Raw genomic sequence first — 25,946 nt, forward strand, 5'->3', positions numbered from 1 at the left:
ATTACCATTTGGATCTGGTGGGGCTTACCTCCATGCAAAACCTCGGCTCTGGATCCAAACTCCTGGATAGGGGCTGGACCTTGTTTTACTCCAGAGCTGCGTCAGGCGTGAGGTGCAGAGTGGGTATGGGGATACTCACAAGCCCCCAGCTGAGCGCCGCTGTGTTGGAGTTTACCCCAGTGAATGAGAGGGTCGCTTTCCTACGCCTTAAGGCTGTGGGGGGGGGGGGACTCTGACTGTTATTTGTGCATACGCACCAAATATCAGTTCAGAGTATTCGGCCTTCCTTGGGTCCCTAAAAGGGGTCCTTGATGGGATCCCTCCTGGGGGACTTCAATGCCCATGTCGGCAATGATTGAGACACTTCGAGGGGCGTGATTGGGAGGAATGGCCTCCCTGATCTGAACCCGAGAGGTGTTATGTTGTAGGACTTCTGTGCTAATCACAGATTGTTACAGTTTGGTGGCCTGAGGATTGCATTGCTGCTTTTTGCAGATGATGTGGTCCTGTTTGCATCATCGGCCTGTGGCCAGCAGCACTCACTGGTCCGGTTTGCAGCCGAGTGTGAAGCGGCGGGGATGAGGATCAGCACCTCCAAATCTGAGGCCATGGTCCTCAGCAGGAAACCGGTGGAATGCCTTCTCCGAGTGAGGAATGAGGTCCTTCCACAAGTGAAGGAGTTTAAGTATCTTGGAGTCCTGTTCACGAGTGAGGGAACAATGGAACATGATATTGGACGGAGAATTGGGGCAGCAGGAATGGTATTGCAGTTGTTTTACCGCACTGTTGTCACAGAGGGAGCTAAGCCGAGAGGCAAAGCTCTCCATCAACCGTTCAATCTTCGTTCCTACCCTCACCTATGGTCATGAGCGATGGGTCATGACCGAAAGAACGAGATTGCAGATACAAGCGGATGAAATGGGCTTTCTCAGGCGGATAGCTGGTGTCTCCCGTAAAGATAAGGTGACAAACACTGCTGTTCACGAGGGGCTCAGAGTAGAGCCGCTGCTCCTTCGCGTTGAAACAAGTCAGTTGAGGTGGTTTGGGCATCTGTTGCGGATGCCTCCGGGATGCCTCCCTAGGGAGTCGTTTCTGGCACGTCCAGTTCAGAGGAGACCTCGGGGCAGACCCAGGACCAGGTGGAGGGATTATAAGTAAACACTGGCCTGGGAACGCCTTGGGATCCCCCAGTCAGAGCTGGTGGATGTGGCCGGGGAAAGGGAAGTTTGGGGCTCCCTGTTGAAGCTGCTGCCCCCGCGACCCGTCTACAGATAAGTGGTGGAAGAAGGATGGATGGATGGATGTTGATGCCAGTTACCACAGCACAACTTCGTAGGTCGAATGGAGTCCCTCATCCTTCATTTTAGTGGGTGTGACTGATGTTATTTTCCTGCCACTGATAGAAACATCTTGTTTATTCTTAAGTCCTCAAACTCCTTAGTGTGCCATTTCAGCCTGGTGGTCAAAGCCATTAATGTCTAACTGGCACTTTTGAGTGCCTCTGGTATGCAGTCTTTTTTTCTTCTTTTCCTTTTGACTTTTCCGATCAGGGGTCACCACAGCGAATCAATTTCCTCTATCTAACCCTGTTTCTGCATCTCTTTGGTAATCCTCTAGGCCTCCTGCCTGGCAGTTAAAATTTTAGCATCCTTCTACCAATTTATTCACTTTCTCTCCTCTGGACATGTCCAAACCATCTCAGTCTGGCCTCTCTGACTTTATCTCCAAAACCTCTAACATGTGCTGTCCCTCTGATGTACTCATTCCTGATCCTATCCAACCTGGTCACTTTAAAAGAGAACCTCAGCATTTTCATCTCTGCTACCTCCAGCTCTGTCTCCTGTCTATCCCTCAGTGACACTGTCTCTAAACCAAACACATTGCTGGTTTCACCACAGTTTTTACACATTTCCTTTCATTTTAGCTGAAACTCTTCTATCACACATCACACCTGATGTTTTTCTCTACCTGTTCCATCCTGCCTGCACACGCTTTTTCACCTCTTTTCCACACTTACCATTGCTCTGGACTGTTGACCCTAAGTACTTAAAACACCCCACTTTCTTGATCTCTTCTCCCTGTAACCTCACTGTTCCACTTGGGTCCCTCTCATTCACACACATGTACTCTGTCTTACTGCGGCTAACCTTCATTCCTCTCCTTTCCAGGACAAACCTCCACCTCTCTAGCTTCTATTCCACTTCTTCCCTGCTCTCACTGCAGATCACAATGTCATCTGCAAGCATCATCGTCCATGGAGATTCCTGTCAAGCCTCATCTGTCAGTCTGTCCATCACCATAGCGAACAAGAAGGGGCTCAGAGCTGATCCTTGATGCAGTCCCACCTCCACCTTGAACTCCTCTGTCACACCTACAGCATACCTCACCACTGTCTTACAGTCCTCATACATGCCCTGCACTGCTCTAACATACTTCTCTGCCACTCCAGACTTCCTCATACAATTCCACAGTTCCTCTCTGGGCACCTTGTCATAAGCTTTCTCCAGATATACAAAAACACAATACAGCTCCGTCTGGCCTTTTCTGTACTTCTCTATCAACATCTTCAAAGCAAATACTGCATCTGCAGTACTCTTTTTTGGCATGAAACCTTACTGCTGCTCACAAATGCTCACTTCTGCCCTTAGTCTAGCTTCAACTACTCTTTCCCATATCTTCATTGTATGGCTCATCAGCTTTATTAAATAGATGAAAAGATTAAAGCACACTTTATTATCCACACAAATGGGGAAATAATCTTTACACTCCGTTGTACATGCATATATATTACACATTTATATATGCATATATTACAGGTCTTCTCAAAAAAATTAAACTTACATATATTTGTGATTCCTCATGGCCAAGCCACTTTTGAACCAGAAACAGCGGCAGAAGTGCCTGACTTGGGCTACAGAGAAGCAGCACTGGACTGTTGCTCAGTGGTCCAAAGTACTCTTTTCGAATGAAAGCAAATTTTGCATGTCATTCAGAAATCAAGGTGCCAGAGTCTGGAGGAAGACTGGGGAGAAGGACATGCCAAAATGTCTGAAGTCCAGTGTCAAGTACCCACAGTCAGTGATGGTCTGGGGGCCATATCAGCTGCTGGTGTTGGTCCTGTATGTTTTATCAAGGGCAGGGTCAATGCAGCTAGCTATTAGGAGATTTTGGAGCACTTCATGCTTCTATCTGCTGAAAAGCTTTATGGAGATGAAGACTTCATTTTTCAGCACAACCTGGCACCTGCTCACAGTGCCAAAACCACTGGTAAATGGTTTACTGACCATGGTATTACTGTGCTCAATTGGCCTCCCAACTCTCCTGACCTGAACCCCATAGAGAATCTGTGGGATATAGTGAAGAGGAAGTTGAGAGACACCAGACCCAACTCCGTGGATGAGCTTAAGGCCGCTATCGAAGCATCCTGGGCCTCCATAACACCTCAGCAGTGCCACAGGCTGATTGCCTCCATGCCACACCGCACTGAAGCAGTAATTTTTGAAAAAGGATTCCCGACAAAGTATTGAGTGCATAACTGAATCCGATCCAGGAGATGGTGGAGGTGTCGACACCCATCCCCCGCAGCTTCTCACCCTGCAGCCTTTGCTGAATGGTGGTAAAAGCACTGGGGAAATCAGAGAAGGTGTTTCTCACAGTGCTTCCCCCACCATCCAGATGCAAATGGGCTCTCTGCAGGAGGAAGATGACGAAGTCATCAACTCCCAATTGGGGCTCATACGCAAACTGTAGAGAGTCTAGCAGCTCCTTCACCTGAGGCCTCAAGCTGGCCAAGACCAGCCTCTCCAGTGCCTTCATCAGGTGGGACTTGAGGGCAACTGGACAGTAGTCATTTAACTCTGATGGGGCTGACTTTTTAGGGACAGGGACCAAGCATGATGTTTTCCACAACACCGGGACTCTCTCCTGGCTCAGGCTCCGGTTGTAGAGGTGTGTGATGACTGGAGACAGTTAGGGGGCACAGGTCTTCAGGATCCTGGGGCTAATACCATCAGGTCAGGCAGCCTTCTTCTGGTGAAGTCTCCCCAGCTGTCTCCTGACCTGGCCCGTAGTCACTGTCATGTGGGGGAGGGTGCTGGTGGGGGAGGGTGTTGGTTCCATGAAGGAGGTGGTAGTGGGAGGGAGGTGATGCCCAGGACTTCCCACCAACAGGGAGTGAGAGAGGAGTGATGGAAGTGGAGGGGGAGCATGGGGGTCGGGATGTGAGGGGGAGGCAGACGGTTGTGAACTGAACCTGTTGAAGAAAATATTCAGCTCGTTGGCTCTATCTAGACCGCCTGATGGTCGTCTTTGTCTCCCTGAGCTCCCTGTGATCTTCTTCATTCCCGACCACAAGAACCTCATGTTGTTCTGCTGGAGTTTGATCTCCAACTTTGTCCTGTAGGTCTCCTTACACTCCCTCAGTTTGTCTCGGACCTCGTGCTGCACTCTTTTCAATTCCCCTCGGTCACCACACCTGAAAGCCCTCTTCTTATTTAGAGTTCCTTCATGTCACTTGTAACCCATTGCTTGTTGTTGGGTAAGCAGCGTACAGTCTGGGTGGGCACAGTGGTGTGTTCAAAGAAGCTAATATATTCTGTGATGTAGTCCATCAGGTTGTTAATGTCCTCCCCATGTGGAGGACATGTGGAGGACATGCAGTGCTTATCGTATTTACTAGGTACCCCTTAGTGCACCCTGTTTAATTTCTACAGCTCTGCCAGCTGACTAACCTGTGTCTTTATCATTAATTCTAAAAGTCTCTTCACAAATGGGTGACATAGGCTGGTATAACATAAGGGGTCTTGCCTAATAACCTTTACTAGACACCTTGTTTTGGACTGAAGTCGCCATTTACGTTCTCAAGTGTGGAAAACAGATCTACAAGACCCTTTTCCAGTTTTCACCCCATACCAATGAATAGACAGAGTGAGTAACAATGACTTGGAGTCAACCCTAATGTGAGTCACTGCTTCTAATCCCTCTTTTTGGTGTGAATAACTTGCCCAGATGTAGTAGGCTGATAACTCTAAGGCCTGTTCAGCCACAGGTCCCACTCCCTTTGATACATTGTGTGGATACTTTCCACCTCTGGTCCCAATCAAAAAGGTGAGAAAGCTGTGCAGTTGGTGCTGTCATCAAGTCTGTTAATAGGCTGAAGTGGTAGAGCTTCACATTTTCAAAGTTACTAATCCTGAGGCTACCCCCCTCTGGCTTGTACATTTATACCTCTGCTGATGGAATTTTATCCTTGAGGGATGTAGAGGCTAAGCCAAGCTTTAAGCCACTGTGGTATTCCACCACACTTGCATTAATGACATACTTCCTTGTAATCAAAAGTTCAACACGCCACTTTATTGTTAATTATGCTGTTTTATTTTCATTGAGTTTCTCATTTTAACTCATATATACTATATATATATATATATATATATATATATATATATATATACTGTATATATACAACAACTTCCTTATATATATATATACTTATATATGTGTGTGTGTGTGTGTGTATATATGTATAGGTATATACATATATATGTATACAATTTTTTTTATATCTGCGCTTCCATAACATATCATGAATGTGATTTCAATAGCAAAGTTTAACGTAATCTTAATCACTTTTGCTTTTCATCACAAGATATGCAAACTGTATCAATGAGCAAACTGTATTTACATTCATGTGCAAACTGTATATACATTCATGTGTATATATGTATATACGTATATACATATATACACATGGTAACACTTTATTTTAAGGTACACCTATTCACCATTAATAAGTTGCTTATTAACATGCAAATTAGTTACATATTGGCTCTTAATTAGTCATTATTAAGTACTTATTAATGCCTTGTTCTGCATGGCCTTATTAAACAACCAGTAAGCGGTTTAATAAATGAGGTATTTGTACTTGTGCTGTCTTTGTTATTCTACCACTGAATGAGAGGGAACCTACTGTATAGATAGATCCATTTTTCAAAGATGTAACCCATCACTTCTTTTTTGCAGCAGTAGTTATGTGCTATAACATATTAAGTAATTGTGAAAAGGAGGCAACTTTAGATTAGGGAACATGTGTTGGTTAATAAGTGTTCCACTATTAGTGAATTAGTAATGATCAAGATGTCACTTTAGTATGGGGAACATATTCTAAGTAACAAAGACTTAATTTAGAGTTATTTGGACACTTAATATTTGTAATTTTGTGTTTTGTTATGTTCATTAAGTGGTATTAAGGGAGAGTAACTATTCCTGGGGTACTACAACCTTATTAAATCCATACTAAGCAAAGCATATTGAGATCGTAATTCATATACAACTTCCTTACTTAATACTAATAAGCAAGAATTCTGAGGTTATTGAGGGAAGACTGTTAGTTAATGGCTTACTGGTTGTTTAATAAGGCCATGCAGAACAAGGCATTAATAAGTACTTAATAATGACTAATTAAGAGCCAATATGTTACTAATTTGCATGTTAATAAGCAACTAATTAATGGTGAATAGGTGTATCTTAAAATAAAGTGTTACCATACACATATATATAAGAGAGAGAGAGAGAGAGATGCAATGAATGGTTAAATCTAACCCACCTGACAACCACTGTAGCCAAATTTCCAACTGCCATGGATGTCTGAGGCAGCTGACATGGGATAGCCAATACCAGCCACTCCAATATCAGTGAAAGCCAAGTTGATTATGATGAAGTTAGTGGCAGTGCGGAGTTCGTTAAACTTCACAAACATTAGTAGCACCACAATGTTGCTCATTAAACTCATGACACCTGTGAAGACATGAAGCAATGTCACAATGTGGGAGGCATGAGTTACCGCATCTGAATCTAACCTTATTTTTTATTCATTCTCTAGGGGTAAAGAAAATACATGAGAATACAAGAGTTTTAGCTGAATTACTTATGAGAAATCCCAATGGAACTGAATCAGAATCACTACTTTGCGAGATTTTGTGACACCTTTTGGTTGTGAAGGAACATGGAAATGTGGTTCAAATGTTGCTGGAATTACATCTTTTCTGCATCCTTGCATTCATATGGTTCACGGTGACTGTAAACGGTAATTACGGTTCAGGCAGTGATGTACAAATCATCAAAATTTTATGTATGATTGAAAATATCACTATATAACTCAATATATTAAGACAAATTTTATAATATAAATATTAAAACTTTATGTACATTTGTAAAATATATTCTAATTTACAATGTGATGATTGTAATTTTTCAAAAAGTTTGACAGAAACTTATGTTTGTATTGCATTATCTCTTTTAACATTTTATGTTAAAGAAGTGAGGAGAACAATTGCTGTCATTTCAAAACTTCTCCTGTCTTTATAAACTCTTCAAATAAAATTCCACACATGCATATACCTGTATTTTTAAATATCTTCAAAGACTAACTAATCATTAATTCTTCCCCAACAGTTTAAATGCCAGAGAAAGCAACACCTCTCCACATGGACATTTCCCTGTGTCGTTGTTATTGTTTCATATTTTGGCATTTAAAGAAAATGCTTTCTGTCCCAAATTGCATTGAGTAATATCCCTGAAGGTAGTCCAGTTGCCATGCAGTCTTCTTTAACCATAAGAACCCACGGTTACACCAGTGTAAGACACTTTTAATGTCCCACACTCTGACTGACTGATTAAGTCCCGATGTGATATACAGTATACTGAATATCCTGGTGTGATGACTATGTGACATTCATGTGACTGTGACAGGAAGTGACCTCTCCTAAATGTTGGTATGGCCTGCATGAATATTTCAAGGAAGCAGCTTTTTTCAAATAAACAATTTTTTGATACTACGGATAATTTCAAGCACATTTAAAGGGTTCAGTGCTTTGATAACATGTACTATATTTCAAACTGGTTTGACTATACTTGATGAAGAAAATAATGTGAAATAAGTTACAGAAAAATCACATGAGACAGTTAGCCGTAAAATAAAGAAAAACCTGCTGTGACCCATTTGTCACAATAACAAAAAATAGTAATAACTCACCCAATTAATTTATCTGTATCAGTTGAATTATGACCTGCTGATAAATTAAAAGTGTACTGGAAAATTAAAAACACAAAATAATCTGAAATATCTCCCCTGAAGACCACAAATGTGTCATTCAGAGGGACACACTGCCCCATACGACATGTATGTATTGTGCAAGGCCCCTTGAAAATTTGGACCTGCTCTTCTGCCTCAGGAATCCTCTGTAATTTTGCAATCTAACAAGGGGATACCAGCAAAAAACAAAAACAAAAAAACCTTACTTTCTCCATAAGGTGTACTTTATAGGAAACCTAAAAGGCAATTGCTGGGCCGAGTGTCAGTTTAAAGACGAGAAAAGTCTTGCAGAGAGAGGCAGAGGGTCTGTTGACACCAAGCTGGAAGAACCTGGTCATTGTCAAGTAGTACGACAACAAAGCTGTTACCCTAATCTCTGTTGTTCAGTTGAGTTCAATATAACACTCATCACTGGGCATTTGTGGTCAGGAGACCATACATTGTGAAAGAATTCAACACATTCATGGGCAGAGTAGGCCTCCTTGTTGCATGCATTGCAAGGTACACATACCATATGAGGTCACGGAGCTGGTTCATCTACTTGTTGGAGATGATACATCTACTTCTTTGCATTATGGTGTGATGGTGTGCCATCACACACCATCACATTCGGTCTGTTTAATGCATGGATGATTTACTGCCGTGACTGCAAACTACTAGGTGTCCAAAACACACTAAAACAAAGAAGCTGCCAGACACTAGCCACTAGTCTCATTTTAGAGACAAAGAGGCCGCCCATCACTCAATGCCACATCTCTACCCCCACCACTGCCTAAGAGGGTTTGTGTTGGAGTTTTGATAATGTTCACACTGACCAAGTTTAACATTGGCATATGGAATGTGACAAGCATGGTCGCAGCAAACTGTTCAACCAATGCACAAGTCATGTTTCTGGGTCTGTTGTTCAGATCTCTAACTGTAGTGGCTTATTTCAAAGGGCTCCAAATAGGCAGTGTTATTTAATTTAGATACAGTTTGCATATCTTGTGATGAAAAGCAAAAAGTGATTAAGATTACGTTAAACTTTGCTATTGAAATCACAGTCGTGATATGTTATGGAAGCGCAGATATTTAAAAAAAAATTGTATTAGCAAGGAGTAAAAACTGTCAGGTTTACTCAATTTCAAATAAGGAATATGTTCATCACTAACACTCACTGTAAAATATAGGTAAAAACACAGATTTTTGGTGAGAAAAAAAGTGTTATTCTGAAAAAAAAGTGTTCTTTGTGGTCCAATTGATCTGTGGTATAACCTACATAATTTTGTGTGTAACCAGCAGCCTGCTTTCTCACTTAAATATTATATTACTGCAGATTTGTTACGTAACTAATTTCTAGGAATAGAATCCATATCAACAGAATTTCAGCAACTGTTTGTATCTGTCTATTATTAGTTTTGATATGTTTTTAAACATTGCCACTTTTTTATAGGCATACTAAGTCTACTGTCAGAAAAATAGAATTTGTTTTTGGGTACTCAACTAATAAAAACATAAACTGAGTGACAATGGAAGTGATTAAAATTCTTCTTCTCTCCTTTCGGCTTTTCCCTTCAGGGGTCACCCGAGCGAATCAGTTGCCTGCATCTAACCCTGTCTTCTGCATCCTCTTCTCTCACACAATGGAAGTGATTAGAATTAATACAGTTAATTAATTTGAACTCACAATGACTAACCAAGGCATACAGCAACATCAACTCTGGGCTGATCATGAGACTTCTGGTATGAAGAATATTCCCTCCAAGGGTCAGAGGGAGAACAAATGGCTATTGCAATATTGTTAAGGATTGGCTGGAATAAGGAAATTGAACAGGTCCAAGCCAGGAGGAAAGTTTTAGTTAAATCAGATTAGGGCATAGAATAGATGAAGGAGAAAAAGTAAATACCGAATTGTATGTTTTCACTGTATGAGCTTCTTGGCCTGGAAAATTCATGTCAAATTTATTGCAGGGGAGCAGGCAGAACAGAGTAGCAAATTTCTACAGAATAGCAGTAATATGCTGATGAAAGCAATGAAGAAAACGAGCCCTGATGAAAAATTAACGTATTCCGAAACAGCCAGTGTGACTGGGTGTCTATCATAGGGAAAAAAGGTGTACTAACTCTATTTAGTAGTAATCTTACAGCAAAAAATAAAGATGACTCTAAATGAGGGATTAAAGCATCTATCATTTAAGAGGATCCCTGTTAATCACCAACAACAATAACAACAACACTTATCTTGACGTGCACACTTCACTGTGCATATCAGTATAATATGTGAACAGGTTTAAACGCAGTATCTGCCATCAAATTTTCTCCATGTAATCCATATACATTATTTTGCAACAAAAAACAAACATTATCCTCTGTATTATATAAATATATATGATCATGAATACACTAAAACCATTTTGTGAACAAAAGTCATAATTAATCTGAAATGCAGTTACTCTTTATCTTATTTATATGTTGTTGTTTTTCTAATTCAGCATAAATTGTTAGGGGTAGCGAAATGTGTTTGTCTTAGATAGGCACATTATATAGAGAGGCAGCTGCAAAGTTGAGAAAAAATAATTTCTTGTAAATATGGCCAAAATGACTGTTTCTTTGTTTTGCTTTGTTTGTTTACTACTCAGTCTTGCCCTGGCAGAACAATTCAATTGATTTATATATATATATATATATATACTCCAGTTTTTTCTAGTTTCATTCCCCTGCAATATATATATATATATATATATATATATATATATATATATATATATATATATATATATATATAGTCTCATTCAGTAATTCAACACTTTTTGATTGGAAATAAATATATATAAAAGTTTGATGAAAATAAACAAGGTGGTTTCTAATACAATAATTGAAATCATCACAATCTTACAAGATCAAAATGACAATTTTTAATGTCCCTGATTGTCTGTCCTTTCTTACCTGCAGCGATAAGATATGCAGCCACAATATTGTGTTCCATTTGGGTAAAGGCACTTTTTTCCCCAGAAGGGGAATATTCTGAAATATTTACTGGAGAGTCAATCCTCATTTTCTGAGCTACAAGATCTATAACAGCAAGGACAATAAATTGAGGTAAACAGTCGTTTCACTAACAGTCTCAGGAGGAAAAAAAAATCTAAACAAGAAATGTAGAGTGGACAAGTCCTGTTATGGTACGGATACTAATGTCTGAATGGTATTATTGTTGTGGTGAGGTGGGGGTGAACACAAAAGGGATTAATACATACCATTTCTCCCTTTCCCCCCCAGTAGACATCAAGCAACAGGCTGCACAAGAGAAGGTTATTGCTCACATGGAGCTGCTTTTAGGTTGCATTTTGGCAATTAAATTTTAACTTGAGTCTAGTCTTTAATTTTTGATGTAATTATACTGTAAATTGACTGTAAACTCGAGGTTTACCAAAAATAATGAAAATTAGTTAGCATCTTATCTTACTTTTCTTTATAAAAACCTGTAAATAAATGTTACTCATACCTAAGATCAAGGTTGTTCTAAAGATTGCTTCTGCGACACCCATGAATGTGTGATTACATGATGTGATTAAGTTGTTTCAGTTTAATATGCTTATTGTAAGAGGAGAACCCCTTCGATTGAATTTATGTGAGAGAGGGGGTCCAGGGAAACTTAAATCATACTGGGAAAGAAATATATATGTAGTGAAACATTAGATAGAATATAATCCTGTGTATGTAGTATTCCCAGAGCTAGGAGACAAAAGAAAGACCAAAGTTCACCACTGGAACTTGCTGCTACTGGTTAATGACTTACCTGTTGAAGCTCTACCACAGAGACTCAAAAATGTGCCAAAGAGACACGTGCCTGCTAGACCGCAAACAGATCCACCTGTGTAGAAACATACAGAAGATTTTTGTTATATTACACACCTAAGGCCACAGTCACCACTAATGGGATAATTTCACCAAATTTCACTTTAGAAAGAGGAACCAGACAGGGATGCCCTCTGTCTCCCCTATTGTTCGCAATATTTATTGAACCACTGGCAGTAGCAATACGTCAAAACCTGAATATTAAAGGTATCTGCTCTCAGGAGTCGGAACACAAAATTAACTTATATGCAAATGACATTTTACTTTATCTAGAAAATCCAAATACATCACATACTTCACATCAGTGAAGGTGAAGTATGTACACTAATTACAACCTTCTCTGGTCTTTCAGATTATTCCATTAACTGGTCAAAGTCTATCATACTTCCATTAACAGAGAACTTGTGGTATCCTGCAGTCCACAACTCACTTTATTCTTTTCCCATGGGTAATATTAATTTAATTTAATACACTGTTATAATCCCCGAAGGGAAATTAAGAACGCACACTCTAGTTTTTGTTAGTCAATCAAATCAAATCACATGCATGCATATTAGTGTGTACAGGCCCCTGTAACACACACACCACACACAAGGGGGCCTGTAGGCATGGCAAGGAAGGTAGAGTGGCAGGCAGCTCCTTCTTGGTGCGCCTCAAATGAGCAATTTGTAAAGGGGACGGCACTGTGAAAAGACTCCTGGAAAGGAAGTGAGGTCACATAATCAGGAGCAAGATGGTCGCCCTCCTATCACACAGCTGTGAGGTTAAATAGAGGAGCCAGGCTTCTCACTCTGTTCAGATCACCAGCAACTCTACACCAGTCTGTTTGCTTTCAGACTCTCACTATTCTTCACTCCAGAAACCTCTCCACTCTACTCCATTCTTCAAGCCGTGTGCGTCTATACTCAACGTGAGTTATTTTGATCAGACCTCCATCTTTGTTCTGAGGCACCATGCGGCCAACAAACAAATGTTTGCACATTGGACTCTGTGCCACCAGGCCTTTCCCTCCATTTATAGTTTGATTATTTAAAGTTATTTAAGTTCTATTGAATGTTTGATCATTTCCTTCAGTTTATATATTGTGCATTTAAGTATTTATCCTTTGTTTATTGCCTGAATGCATAATGAGTTTATTGTTTGGTCGCTTGGTTTATTGAACAATTATATTGACGCTTATTCCAATTAGTGAATTGACTTAAAGTTTATTAATATTATTATTTGAAGTTAATTATGAACTTAAACCTAGATTTGGATATGATTTCCTTTTCATTATGATAATTTATGATTTCTGAAAATGTTTTATTACCAAATTGAATATTGATTTAAGATCAATTGACTTTGTTTATTGTAGTTTGCTTCTTGAATATGCATTGATTTAATGAATAGGACATAATTATTGATGCAAAAGTATTTGTTTATTCTTTCTGTACAGCACACACCCAAATCCTCAGTAAATACGCCATTGTGGCTAAACTCAGTTCTCTGTCTCCGCCTCTTCCAAGGTCAGCTTAATACGTGACCTACCTGCTCACTTATCAGTCACTTAACCTGAACTATACCAAAGACAATCTTTCAATGGTCCTTTGAGCCGGATAGTGACTGATCCATGGCAGGCGAACAGGAGACAAGAGAACTGGAAATGCTGGGGAGAGAAGACGAGAAAGAGAAGAAGGTTGAAGAGGAAGAACTGCCTGAGTCTAAAGACCTAGGAACAAAGCCCAAGGCCAAGCCGCTCCAGGGAGCCATTTCAACCGTGGCCGAGGCGACAACAGCTGAGTCTACAACCAAACACCGTATTGGTGGAAGGGCTACCTCATCGGCAATGGAAGAAAGCCACTCAGAGGGAACTGCCGCCAGGTGCAGTATCCGGGCAAGAACTAGGCCATCAACCCATACCAAGAATGCCTCCACACTCCGGAGGTACCCAGCCCAGTCCCGAGTGTGTCCTAGAAGACACCAAGTGCGCATCCATCCTGTCCAGTCCTCTCAATGGCTTCAGAGCCACCAGCCAAGTAGGGTCTGGTCACCACTCCAGAGCCTCCAGCCGCAGGAGTGACCGCAGACGACAGTCAGTAACCCTGTTCGAAGACCAGGTTGCGGCTCTGAAGCAGCAAAAAAGACTCGTGGCACTACAAGAGATCGAACAGCAGATAGAGGAGGACAGAGCAGCAGACGAAAGATGCAGAGTCTTGGAAGAACGGACTCGGCAGGATCTACAGGAGTGTGAATACATCACCAAGCATATAACTCAACAACGGTGGCTAAGATATGCCAGGCAGAGGCTGGAGGAGGCCTGGATTGTCTCCTCATTCCTGGAAAAGAATGCAGAAGTCGATATGGGACCGGAGGATGTCAACCACCAGAAGGAGGAAGTCAATTCGGACTTTAACCACCAGCAGGCGGAGGTCAACCATCAGGGAGATGCCAATCCCCAAGTAAACGCAACCCAGCAGGTGGCCATCGACCAACATACTGACCCTATACCCTTCAGCGCTGAGTCATCACGAGCAGATGGGAGAGGGCGACCAAACCGACCCTTTGACTCTGTAATCGGAAGAACTCCATCTAGAGAGGACAAGGAATCTAACACTCTCTCGCCTAACCCTTACCGCCAATTACCACCACCTACAGGTCTAAGGCCCCCTCGCCCCGACATCTCAACAAATCAACAATCCAGCCATCGAACCAGAAGCGACCTCCCAAAAGTCATTCCTCCAATTGATACTAATCAGCAGTTGGACAGAGATGGGCAGGCACCCGGTCTTGTGGAATTGCTGGTGGCCTCAGCATACGGAGTACCCCGGCCCAAACGTCTTTACTTTGAGAGTGGCAAGGAAAGTGACTTTATTCTGCTGGAGATGGCCCTGAATAGTTTGCTGGGAATCCACAGTCATCTCTCTGAACAATACAAGTACCAGGTATTGCTGGACCATCTCCATTTTCCCAGTGCCAACACGCTGGCCAAATCCTACATGCACTCCCCAACTTCATATTCATCAGCCCTCCAAGCCCTGAAGGCAAGATATTGAGAGCCCCGTCAGCTGGTCCAGAACGAGCTCAACCGAATATTTGAGGGACCCCAGATTAAAGCTCGGGACCCTGTCGCTTTCCAGAACTTCACCTTGGCCGTTCGGTCCCTGACTTCCATGCTGGAGTTCGTCGAGGGAGAAAACTGCAATGAACTTAAATGCGGTTCCCATGTCGACAAACTGCTCAGCAAGCTTCCTCCTTACCTCAGAGACAACTTTATCGAGCAATGCCTCAGCCGAGGCATTCTGAAGGAGGGATCAAGTCGCACCTATATCCTCAAAGACCTGGCCAATTGGCTGGAAGTTAAAGCCAAAGCAAAGATCATTGCCCAACAGTCCACCGCCTCAGCCACTAATGCAACGGTGAGGAAGGAATATGAGGACAGGAGAGCTCCACCCTGAAAGCCTAACCCAACTACCATGTACTTCAGCACTGAGGACGGGAACAAGGCTTCTCCCCCGAAAAGCAAGAGCCCTAAATTCCAGCCATACTGCCCCTACTGCAATGCCACAGGCCATTTCATGGGCTCCTGTCTGAAAGTCCACAAGCTTACCCAGCCACAGCTGACAGCCTGGATAACCGCCGGTGACCGCTGTTACAGGTGTGCCCGGACCCATAAGGTGGAGACATGCACCTTAAAGAAACCGTGCAATCGATGTAAGGAGATACCTCTAACCGTCCTGCACGACATCATGCCCCACTTCCAGAAGGAGAGTAAAGCAGGGGCAGAATCTAAGACTCTTTATATTGACCAACCAAGCTGCTCGTCCAAGGTCATGCTAAAGGTGGTGAAGGTCACCTTATGGAATGGAGGAAGAAGCACTGAAACGTTTGCCGTCATCAATGATGTATCCGAACGGTCCATCATTCTCCCAGCTGCGGTCCAGCAGCTTGACCTGGAGGGGACCCCAGAAACCCTTAACCTCAGGACGGTGAGACAAGACATTCCCCAAGAGTCTTCAAGGCCTGTGCTGCTGCTGTCGAAGACCTGGTGTAGGGTTTTCACCCAGTCTCCGGCTGGGGAGGGTCCCGTCCCTATGGAAGACATCCTGCATCGTCCCTGTGCCCAAGCGGAGAAGCCCCACAGAGCTCAATGACTACCGACCAGTCGCTCTCACCTCGCATGTGATGAAGACCCTAGAGCAACTGGTCCTGGAGCTCATGCATCCCCAGGTGCAGGGCGCGATGGACCACCTCTAGTTCGCCTACCGGCACCAGGTTGGGGTTGATGATGCAGCCCTGTACCTCCTCCACCGGGCCCTCTCCTACTTGGATGTCGGGAGCTGTGCAGTAAAGGTGCCCTTCTTTGACTTCTCGAGCGCCTTCAACACCATCCAGCCCCAGCTCCTGCAGGAGAAACTGTCATCCATGGCTGTGGACCCCTATCTCATAAGCTGGATCACGGACTATCTAAAAGACAGACCCCAGTACGTCCATATGGGGGATGGTCTGTCACCAGTGGTGACCAGCAGCACAGGGGATCCGCAGCTAACTGTACTCTCCCCCCTTCTCGTCACCCTCTACACGACAGACTTCCAGCACAACTTGGGTACGTGCCACATGCAGAAGTTCTCAGACGACACTGCAATCGTGGCATGTGTCAAGGAGGGTGATGAGGGGGTGTACAGGAGAGTGTTGACGGACTTTGTGGGGTGGTGTCGGCGAAATGAGCTTCAGCTAAACATCTCCAAAACTAAGGAGATGGTGCTGAATTTCCGGTGGGCACCCGCCTCCCCACATCCAGTGGTCATCGGGGGTAGGAGATGGAGGTAGTGGGGACTTTTAAGTACCTTGGGCTGCAGCTAGACAGCAGACTGGACTGGTCGCACAACCTGGACTGCGTATACAAGAAAAGTCAGAGTAGGATGTACTTCCTGAGGAGGCTGGCCTCCTTCAACATCAGCTCTGATCTGCTTAGACTGTTTTACCAGTCCATTGTGTCAAGTGTGCTGTCTTACGCCATTGCGTGTTGGGGTGGTGGTGCCAGGAAACGGGACACCAAGCGCCTAGACAGGCTCATCCGCAGTGCTGGCTCTGTGATTGGTCAGGAATTGGACTTTTTAAAGACTGTCCTAGAGAGAAGGACTATGTCCAAGTTTAGGTCGATCCTGGGTAACACCCCCCACCCCCTGCACACCACCTTCACCCAGTAGAGAAGCTCTTTCAGTGGTAGACTGCTGTCACCGAGCTCCTCTACTGGGAGACTCAGGACCTCCTTTGTTCCTTGTGCAATCAGGGGGCACAACCACTCTCTCAGAAGGAAGGGGGTCAAAGCGGAAGCAGCGGGGTCATCAAGGTCGGCCGAGAGGGGATAGACTATGGGGGCCTAGGACGCACTGGAGATGAACTGTGGGAAAATTTTCTGGGGGTCCTTAGTGTAATTCAACAGTTCAGTTCATCCATGTGTTCTGATTTTATACCTTCTTATGCATCTCTACATCTAATGCTTCTTCTATTATATTTTCAGGCTCCTATGCTTCCTTTTTTTATATAAGGTTTTTCTGGTGTTGTAATTATGTAAATATGTTAATTATGTAATTTATGCAACGTCTTTTTTTGTGTCAGTCACTGTTATATGTATTTATTTGTATCTTGTGAGCAGATGTCACCCTGAATTTCCCTTGGGATTATTAAAGTATTTATCTGTCTGTCTGTCTGTCTATCTATCTATCTATCTATCTATCTATCTATCTATCTATCTATCTATCTATCTATCTATCTATCTATCTATCTATCTATCTATCTATCTATCTATCTATCTATCTATCTATCTATCTATCTATCTATCTATCTATCTATCTATCTATCTATCTAGCATGTTAAGCTTAGCTTGTTAAGCACATGCATTCAGCATGTATGATCATTTAGAACAGTTTTTTTTTATTTCAGTGTATTTTCTTCTTTCCAGGCATGTTATTACAACAGGTTTTACATTCATCATTGTTGAAACATCAGCAACATCACCCGAAAAGAAAAAAAAAAGGGTTGATGGGTAGAAGCAATTCTCTTGTGAAGTTCCTGTCCCCTAAATCAACAACATCTCTCTCATTACAGCACATTGTCAATTTATACATACTTTGCATGTCACAATTCAAATTCAATTCTTTTTATTCTGATACGGTTTTGTTTTGATCCATCCATTTAGTCCAATAGGCGTGCGTCTTTGCACACCTCTTTATCAGTTGTTGAGAAGAGTCCTAATTTTGTTAGTGTTCAGTTTGTTATTGTTTTCAAGGGTGTTTCTTGTCAAATTATTTATTAATCGCCATTGGAAAGACTTGCTTTGTGTGGCTGAGTAGTTGTTGTTGCTTTCTGTGCCTTCCACACTCCTAATCACTGGCGTCAGCATCACGGTTTCTGGCCTTCACATCCATATGTTTTCCCCATTTCTCCAGCTTCTCCAGCTTTTGGGTGATATCCTCCTTGAGCCGAGCATTGGACTCCTCATGCCGGTCACTCATCCTGGCTATGGCTTCATTCAGCATGATGGCCATAGCCTCCTTATACACCCTGGCCGTTGCCTCTGCTGCTCGATCAGAATCCTCTTGTGCTTTGGTCTGTTGTAATCCCATTTTTCTCAGCTTGCGGTGCAGCATAAAAACACCAAACCCCAGTGCTGTTATCCTGATTGTCATGGTGGTGAAGATGTACACATCCTCGACATCCTCCACATCCAGTGGGGCCAGACACATAGTTTTGAAAGTATCCCAGCTGTCTAGCATGTAGCCAGCCAAGAAAGTCCCATCTGGGCAGTGGCGCTCACCAGTTCCTACAGGTCTGGTAGAAAAAATTTTGTCGATCACGTTAAGTGACCAGCTCAGCAGATTCATCGTGGTTAGCAGTTTTTGTATGATGATATAGAACAGGTTCAGTTAGTTTTGGGCTCTGTATGTATGTTTGTTCATTTCAATCAATCAAGTTTTATTTATATAGTGCTTAATCATGGCAACAGACAGAGAAACCCAACTGAACCCTCCAGAGCAAGCATAAGCGACAGTGGCAGGGAAAAACTCCCTCGATGAGGAAGAAACGCCGGGCAGGACCCAGACTCTTTTGGGCGGCCATCCGCCTTGACCAGTTGGGTGCAAAAGAAATCAAAGGAAGATAAGAACAGGGAAAGAGAAAGAGAGACAGAGAGAGAGTTGCAGATAGGCCAGATAGAGACAGTTTCAATATGGTTAAGGTTATGTTTCCCACTGCTAAAGTCAAGGCACAATTACAGCTGTGTGGATGACTGTATGGCGGCACGGAGGAAGAAAGGAAGCAGGACCGCAGCTGATGGATAGATGAGGCGTGTTACTGGTGGGCTTGGAGGAGAAGGTCCACAGCACATGGATAGATGGGGGTGATACTGGTGGGCTTGGAGGTGCAGGTCCACAGCAGATGGTCCACAGTGGATGGGTGGATGAGGGGTGGATCAGTATGGTGGCGCAGTATGTTATTAAAAGTTTGCTGTATGGTTTGATTTAATCTGCCAATGGACTACGTTATATTGCCAGACTTTCTATGTATTATATTTTTGTACGCTGTTATTGTCAACGTTTTGTTATGTCTGAAATCCAGGGATGCATAATGATAAGTTATTAATATATGTACTCTATATGAAAGTTTACATAAAATATATATCTTGAGTTCAGCAAGGAGGCAAGTTGAAAAAATAACTCACTGTTACCAGGCGTGTGATTTTGTGTTGTTTGCAGAATACATTTAATCTGACAATGGGCCTGCTACTGATTTTTTGGCTCGTCCGGGATCAGCCCTTCCTGATATGTAGGAGCTGATCTTAAAACCAAATCACCTATGATCAACGAGCTAGTGGTGCAATCCACGGAGGTCATGGATCTGTGACCCATTGAGAACGGAACTGGTGTGAAGGAGTAGGACATTGCCATAACTGACAGCGAGAGGAAGAGTCTGGTGTGGGACATTAGAAAGAGCCTGCTTGTTTTGTTGTGTAACAAACTTTTCCAGGTTGCTGAGCAGATTGCTCCAGTTATGGGCAAGGATCTATCAGAGCTTTCGAGTGCAGATGCAGAGGGCTGCTTCGAATACATCCATGCCTTCACGTACAGTAAGAATGTTTTGGACTCTGAGGACACTGGTATGGAAGAATTGCTTTCCCTGAAAGATATTGTTGATGATATTGCACAGTACAATGGTGATGCCGTGTTACCTCTTGAGTCAAATGTCTATGCACAATCTATACCTGTCACCTCTCCTGTAGAGTTAGCCGATACTGCCATATGTAATGCACCCTCCACCGATGCAGCCAGTGTAACTACTTCCATAACAGAAACTACTATTAGTAATTACTATAAATTTGTTAACATCCCCACATCGCAGGCAATGACGGCACGTGTACAATACAAACTACATCCACACAATCCACTGCACCACCACTGCACTACCAGTCCGTGCCTGCCATCCGCCATACCTCAGATCAGGTAGTATCCCTTAAGGATCTCTCCTATATTCAGTGCCATGAATTTTAAGTTCATGAAGGCCAAATTGGGGACCACTCTTCTGACATAAGTTACAACAGAGTATGTTGGCAGATTGAAAATGTAACCTTGTTAAAATGTATGCATTTCAATTAGTAACTTACTAAGCTGAATAATAAGTTTAGATAATAAATATCAGTTAAAAAATATAATAATATTTAAAGTTAAAAATATTAAAATAATAATAAATATAAAAAAATATTTAAAGTTAAAAACATTATGTGTTGATGTTCTGACTATGTATTTATATTTATATTTTTTGGAGTTTTGGGGAATGACCGCAATGACCAAGTGATGCCAAAAGATATATACTTTATTAATCCCGGAGGAAATTGCACACATCCACTGCTCAAGCATTACATTTAGGGGCGGCAGTGGCTCAGCAGTAGAGTAGATGTTTCAGAGACAGATTGCCCCAGCCATCGGTGGATCGAATCCCGCTCCCACCATAATGTCACCAGGAGCGTGAGCTGATGGTGGGAGGTGTCAGCTCACCTCCCAGCCACTGCCGAGGCTTCCTCTACATAATGAACACCAGGAGAAAAAGAAACACTGACACCACAGGACATACCACAAGACATACACCACACTAACAGACACATGCAGCACTAACAGGACATATACTAAACTAAAATATAAACAGAATTATATTTTTTAAAAATGTAATTTGTTGATATAAAATTTATATCAACAAAATATAAACAATATAAATTGTTTATGAAATATAAACAATATTAAAGAACACAGGATAGCCACCTCTTACTAATAAACTAAACACTCTGGAGAGGCGCTACAAAAAGGGAGTAAAAGACAACTTCCCTGAGTTTGACATAGTAAGAGGGGATAATAAAACCAGGGGATTTCAAGGACATGCTGGTCAACAAGGAAGATATGACTGTAGCTGAGGTCAAGGGATTTCTACAGTCACACTTAGGGGAGAGGAATAGTACAGAACTGCTCCAAGAGTTAATGTGCGCTAAGCAAAGTGAGCATGAGACTCTTCAGCGATTCCTTTATCGTGTTATCAGACTGAAACAAAGAATCTTGTTCTCATCAAAACAGTCTGAATCGGGGATGAAGTATAGCCCAGACACAGTCCAAGGTGTTTTTCTGCACACGGTATGTCAAGGGTTAGGACACAAGTATTTGTATACATTTGTATACATTTGTAGAGAGCTGAAACCATTGCTTTGACACCACACGGCTGCAGACGAGGCAATCCTCAAACAGGTGGTGAAAATAACAAGCGATGAAAGTGAGTGGCAGCAGAGGTTGGGCTCAACACATCATCCAAGACACACAGTCGCACATAGTGCCCACTTGGAAGGAGAAGAGACGAAACAGCTAAAGATAAGCAAAGTTCCTGTTGACCAGAAGAACAAAGCACACTGTTCAGAAACTCACAGACAAAATAGAAGTGCTCACTAAGGTATATGAGTCACTTGCAGAGTACAGTAGGACCACACATGTAATTGTTCACCTGAAAAACACCAAACAGTCAAGAAAGAGAGGCTTTATGGATGTACGAGGTGTGCGGGAAAAGGGCTTAAAGGACTGTAGGCACTGTTCCACTCGCGGTGAAGAGGGTCACAGAGCCGTAGGCTGTCTGAAACGTCCCAAACCTCAGGGAAACGTAAACCGGTTACTGGAGGGGTACAAACAGTAACCAGACCTTTTCCCCAGTCCCAGCTTGCAGATAAAGAGGATGTCTTAAAAATCTGTCCCCTTGTTGACAAAATTCACAAGCAGAAAGCAGCCAGGGAAATAGCTAATGTTAACAGCAGGTGCTGTCATAAGGACACTCCTGCTGTAGCGGTGCAGAATTCCCCACCCTTCAGCAATGAACAAATGGCCAAGTTGATAGGCAGGAAAGCTTTAACTAAGTGTATTTTTAATGGCCTAGCCGTTGATGTTCTTGTGGATTCTGGTGCCAAAGTGAGTATAATAAGTAGATTCTGGAAAGATAAGTACTTACCTGGTCTCAAGATTTGACCACTTTCTGAGCTCAAGGAACTTGTAGTTGATGAGGAAAAACTAGAAGTGTCTGCTCTAAACAGGGGTGGGTTATTATCACTGTCATCCTACCAATTACTCTCATTCTATCAATTAATGTCCCCTTCCTTGTGAGTCCATTGCCATTGGAAATGCCATTGGTAGGTTTTAATGTTGTTGAAGTACTAATACACGGAAGGTCAGAGAGGCTAATGCCTACACTAGCACAGCTGTTGTGTGGAACTATGTCCATCCTTGATCACACAGCAAAGGGGCAGCCTCCTTACCTCGTGCCCCTTGGGCCTGTCCCATGCACCCTGGCGGTGGCAGCCGTTGCCTCCTTTGGATCCCTGGGTCTGCGTGGTTCTCGGTGCCCCCGGTGGCTCTTCGGGTGATGGCTTCTGGGTGCTCCTGGCTGCCGGGGTTGGGAGTGCTCGGCTGGTGTGGCCCTGTTGAGTTCTGGTAGCCTATCTGGGTGTTGGTTTCATCACACATGCATGTTGGGTCAGGGCTTACCAGCTCCTGTCGAGTCCAATTATTGAGAACCATTGGGTCCCATCAGAATGTGATGAGTCTCACTTCAGACATCACAATCTCATGCCCTCTATCTTCCTCCTACACTGTTTTCCTCTGGTGGCCTATTCTGTACTGTCAGGGCCTCCACTAATCTGGTGTTTTATAAAATTGGTATTAAGGTATCAGTTCTACGATATAATAAAACAGCCTAAACATTTTTCACTACAGCAGCACTGCCTGTCTATCCACTACCTTGTGTTTTCTCTCCGTTTCCTCTTGCTTCCCCCTTAACTCACAGATGTGCAGCACCTACCTCTCTGGCTCACAATAGGAAATTCTAATAAAGACTGACTAGTTCCCAGAGAGGACTGGTGATAGTCACATGCGCACATTAAAAAATATAAAAGATTTTGCTGCAAGACTAAAATAAGTAATGATCTCATAAAAAGTTGACCCCCTTTATGGGGTTTAACTATGAAAACACCTGCAGACAAAAAAAAAAAAGGACGAATGTGAGGGTTCAGGGTGTCATTGCTTCTCCCCATGATCCATCTTGTATACCATCACAGTGGCAGCCAACCGTTGATGTCAGTCAACTTAATAAGGAGGAGCAACAAATGGTGAATGGAATGTTGAATGAATGAATGAGTTCATTTATTTTGAGTAACAAAACAAAATAACAGTAACAAACATAATAAATAAATACATAATAAATACACCAGAATGGTGTGAACACTATCCGAAAAGGAGTAGGAAGAAGTGTAAACTTGTTAAACTCCTACCCCCTTATTCTCAAAAAATACTCAAAAACAAAACAACAAAATATTTGCTGGTGATATTTACAGAAGTATATCAATCACTTAAACTGCATAGTCATATAGAAGGATTAAAAAAAAGAAAAGAAAAAAGAACAAAGTAAGTAAAACAGAAGGAGAAAAACAAACAAACAGACAAACAAAAAAATAAAATAAAACAGTATAGTGATCAAATGAGGAATCAAAATCATGGGGGCTTTACAAATGAGTAAGGATACCATTTGGACTCTCTAATGCCCCTGCAGCTTTCCAAAGGAGTAATGAAGAGATACTGACCTCACTCAGGGATTAATGCTGCATCCCTTATTTTGATGACATCCGTTGTTATTCAAAATGTTTCAAAAACCATGTCGAGGGAGTACTCAAAGTTCTGAGAACACTCCAAAAACATGGCATGAAGCTGAGACCTGAAAAATGTGATTTGTTTTGCAGACAAATTAGATACATGGGTCGCCTAGTATCTGCAGAAGCAGTACAATCTCTCAAGACAAAAAACTGGACTGTCTGTGATGTGAAGTGGCTTTTGGGCTTCCTTAGCTATTACCACAGCTATGTTCAGGATTTCTCACACGTTGCACAACCAATGTATGAGCTCCTTATATCAAAGACGGGTGTGTACTACCCCACCAGCTCAAAGCCAAGGGACATTAGCTGTCTTCAAAGACACCAGTAAAATGAACTAGTGAACACCAGAAAAGCCTTGGATCACCTCATTAATAGCCTTACAAATCCTCCAGTTCTGGTTTATCTTGTCATGATCCTGTCTTGTTAAGTGTTTATTTGTTTCCCTATGTTTCATGTCTTGTCTTCCTGTTTTATTTTGTGATCACTCACCAGTCTCTGTTCCAGGTTCCTGTTTGCCCTGCCCCCTCTCTGTCTGCATGCACCTGATCCCTGATTGTGTTTCACGCACCTACCTTCTATCACCCTCATTAGCCCTACATTTATTCCCCCTTTGTGTCTTGTCTCGTCACCTGTTCGTTGTAGTTTTTGCTCACGTTCCAGCCTTGATTCATTGCTCTCGTTCTCGTTTTTGTGATTGAACCTTGCTTGTATTTTGACTTTGCCTTTTTGCCTGCCACCTTGGATATCTCTGCCTGGATCTACTGTCTTACGTGTGTACTGAACCCTGCCTGGAGTAAACCTTGTTTTGTGATTTTACCGCTCAGTGTCGTGCACTTGACTCCTATCTTCTTGCGCTATGTTCATGACATATCTGGACTTTACCATTTCAACTTCACACCGATGCTTTGGAACTGGGCCTCCTATCACTATCTCTACTCTATCAGCACCAGGATGGTAAACTGAGAGTTGTAGGGTATGGTTCCAACATGAGATCTGATCCTTATGTCAGACCCATCCCAATCAGTATTCTCAGATGGGTAGCCTACACCCAGTTCACCTACTACATCTACCAGCGTTTAGGAAAGGGCAGCAGGGAGGTACTGCCATCATGCATGAAGGAGGCCATTAGATCCATGCATCCAGAGGAAGACGGCATCTACACAGGACACAAGGAGGCTGAGGATCAGTGACTTATGGCCTAAACCCCAGTGCCTGAACATGTGACTCTGATATCTTGATTCTACAATAGCAAAGAATGTAACCTGTAACTGGATATAAACTTTTGCAATAAGAATTGAATATTTTCTTTTGTCATTCATGTCATGTCATTTTCATATTACCACCGCTATATCCGCCGCAGTGGGTCACAGGGAGCTGGAGCCTATCCCAGAGGCATAGGGTGTGAGACGGGGGACAATCCGGGCACAACGCCAGTGCACCGCGGAGCCACACACAAAGACACACAACCACTCACACACACTCACTCCTACGGGCAATTTGGGACCTGCCAATCAACCGGAAGCGCATGCTGTTGGAGGTGGGAGGAAGCCGGAGAACCTAGAGAGAACCCACGCAGACACGAGGAGAGCATGCGAATTCCGTACAGAGCGGGACTCAAACTCGAGTCTGTTGTGTTGTGAGGCGACAGGGCTACCCACTGCGCCACCGTGCCGCCCCTGTTGTCATTCATATCAATAAAAAATAAAGTGTTTATGAATACAAAAAAAGGTGCTGGATCCATTTGTTATTTTCACAACTGTTTTGTGTGTTGTGTTGTATTAAAGCATCATAGAGGAAAAATTTCAAATTGTATACATAATT

General features: G+C 42.7%; 1 protein-coding gene across 1 annotated transcript in view; it reads right to left on the reverse strand.

Moving 5' to 3' along the window:
• The window catches only part of rrh (retinal pigment epithelium-derived rhodopsin homolog), a 33,427-nt gene extending 22,295 nt beyond the window's left edge, over positions 1–11,132 (reverse strand). Inside the window, exons 1-2 of the mRNA XM_068339484.1 lie at positions 11,015–11,132; positions 6,602–6,792 (exon numbers count right to left, since the gene is read on the reverse strand). Coding sequence (XP_068195585.1) covers positions 6,602–6,792; positions 11,015–11,123 — 300 coding nt within the window. The 5' untranslated portion in view covers positions 11,124–11,132. The remainder of the gene's footprint in view (positions 1–6,601; positions 6,793–11,014) is intronic.
• Between the last annotated feature and the right edge of the window lie 14,814 nt (positions 11,133–25,946).

The sequence above is a fragment of the Antennarius striatus genome, chromosome 17 (assembly GCF_040054535.1).
Source record: "Antennarius striatus isolate MH-2024 chromosome 17, ASM4005453v1, whole genome shotgun sequence".
Classification (NCBI taxonomy): Eukaryota; Metazoa; Chordata; class Actinopteri; order Lophiiformes; family Antennariidae; genus Antennarius; species Antennarius striatus.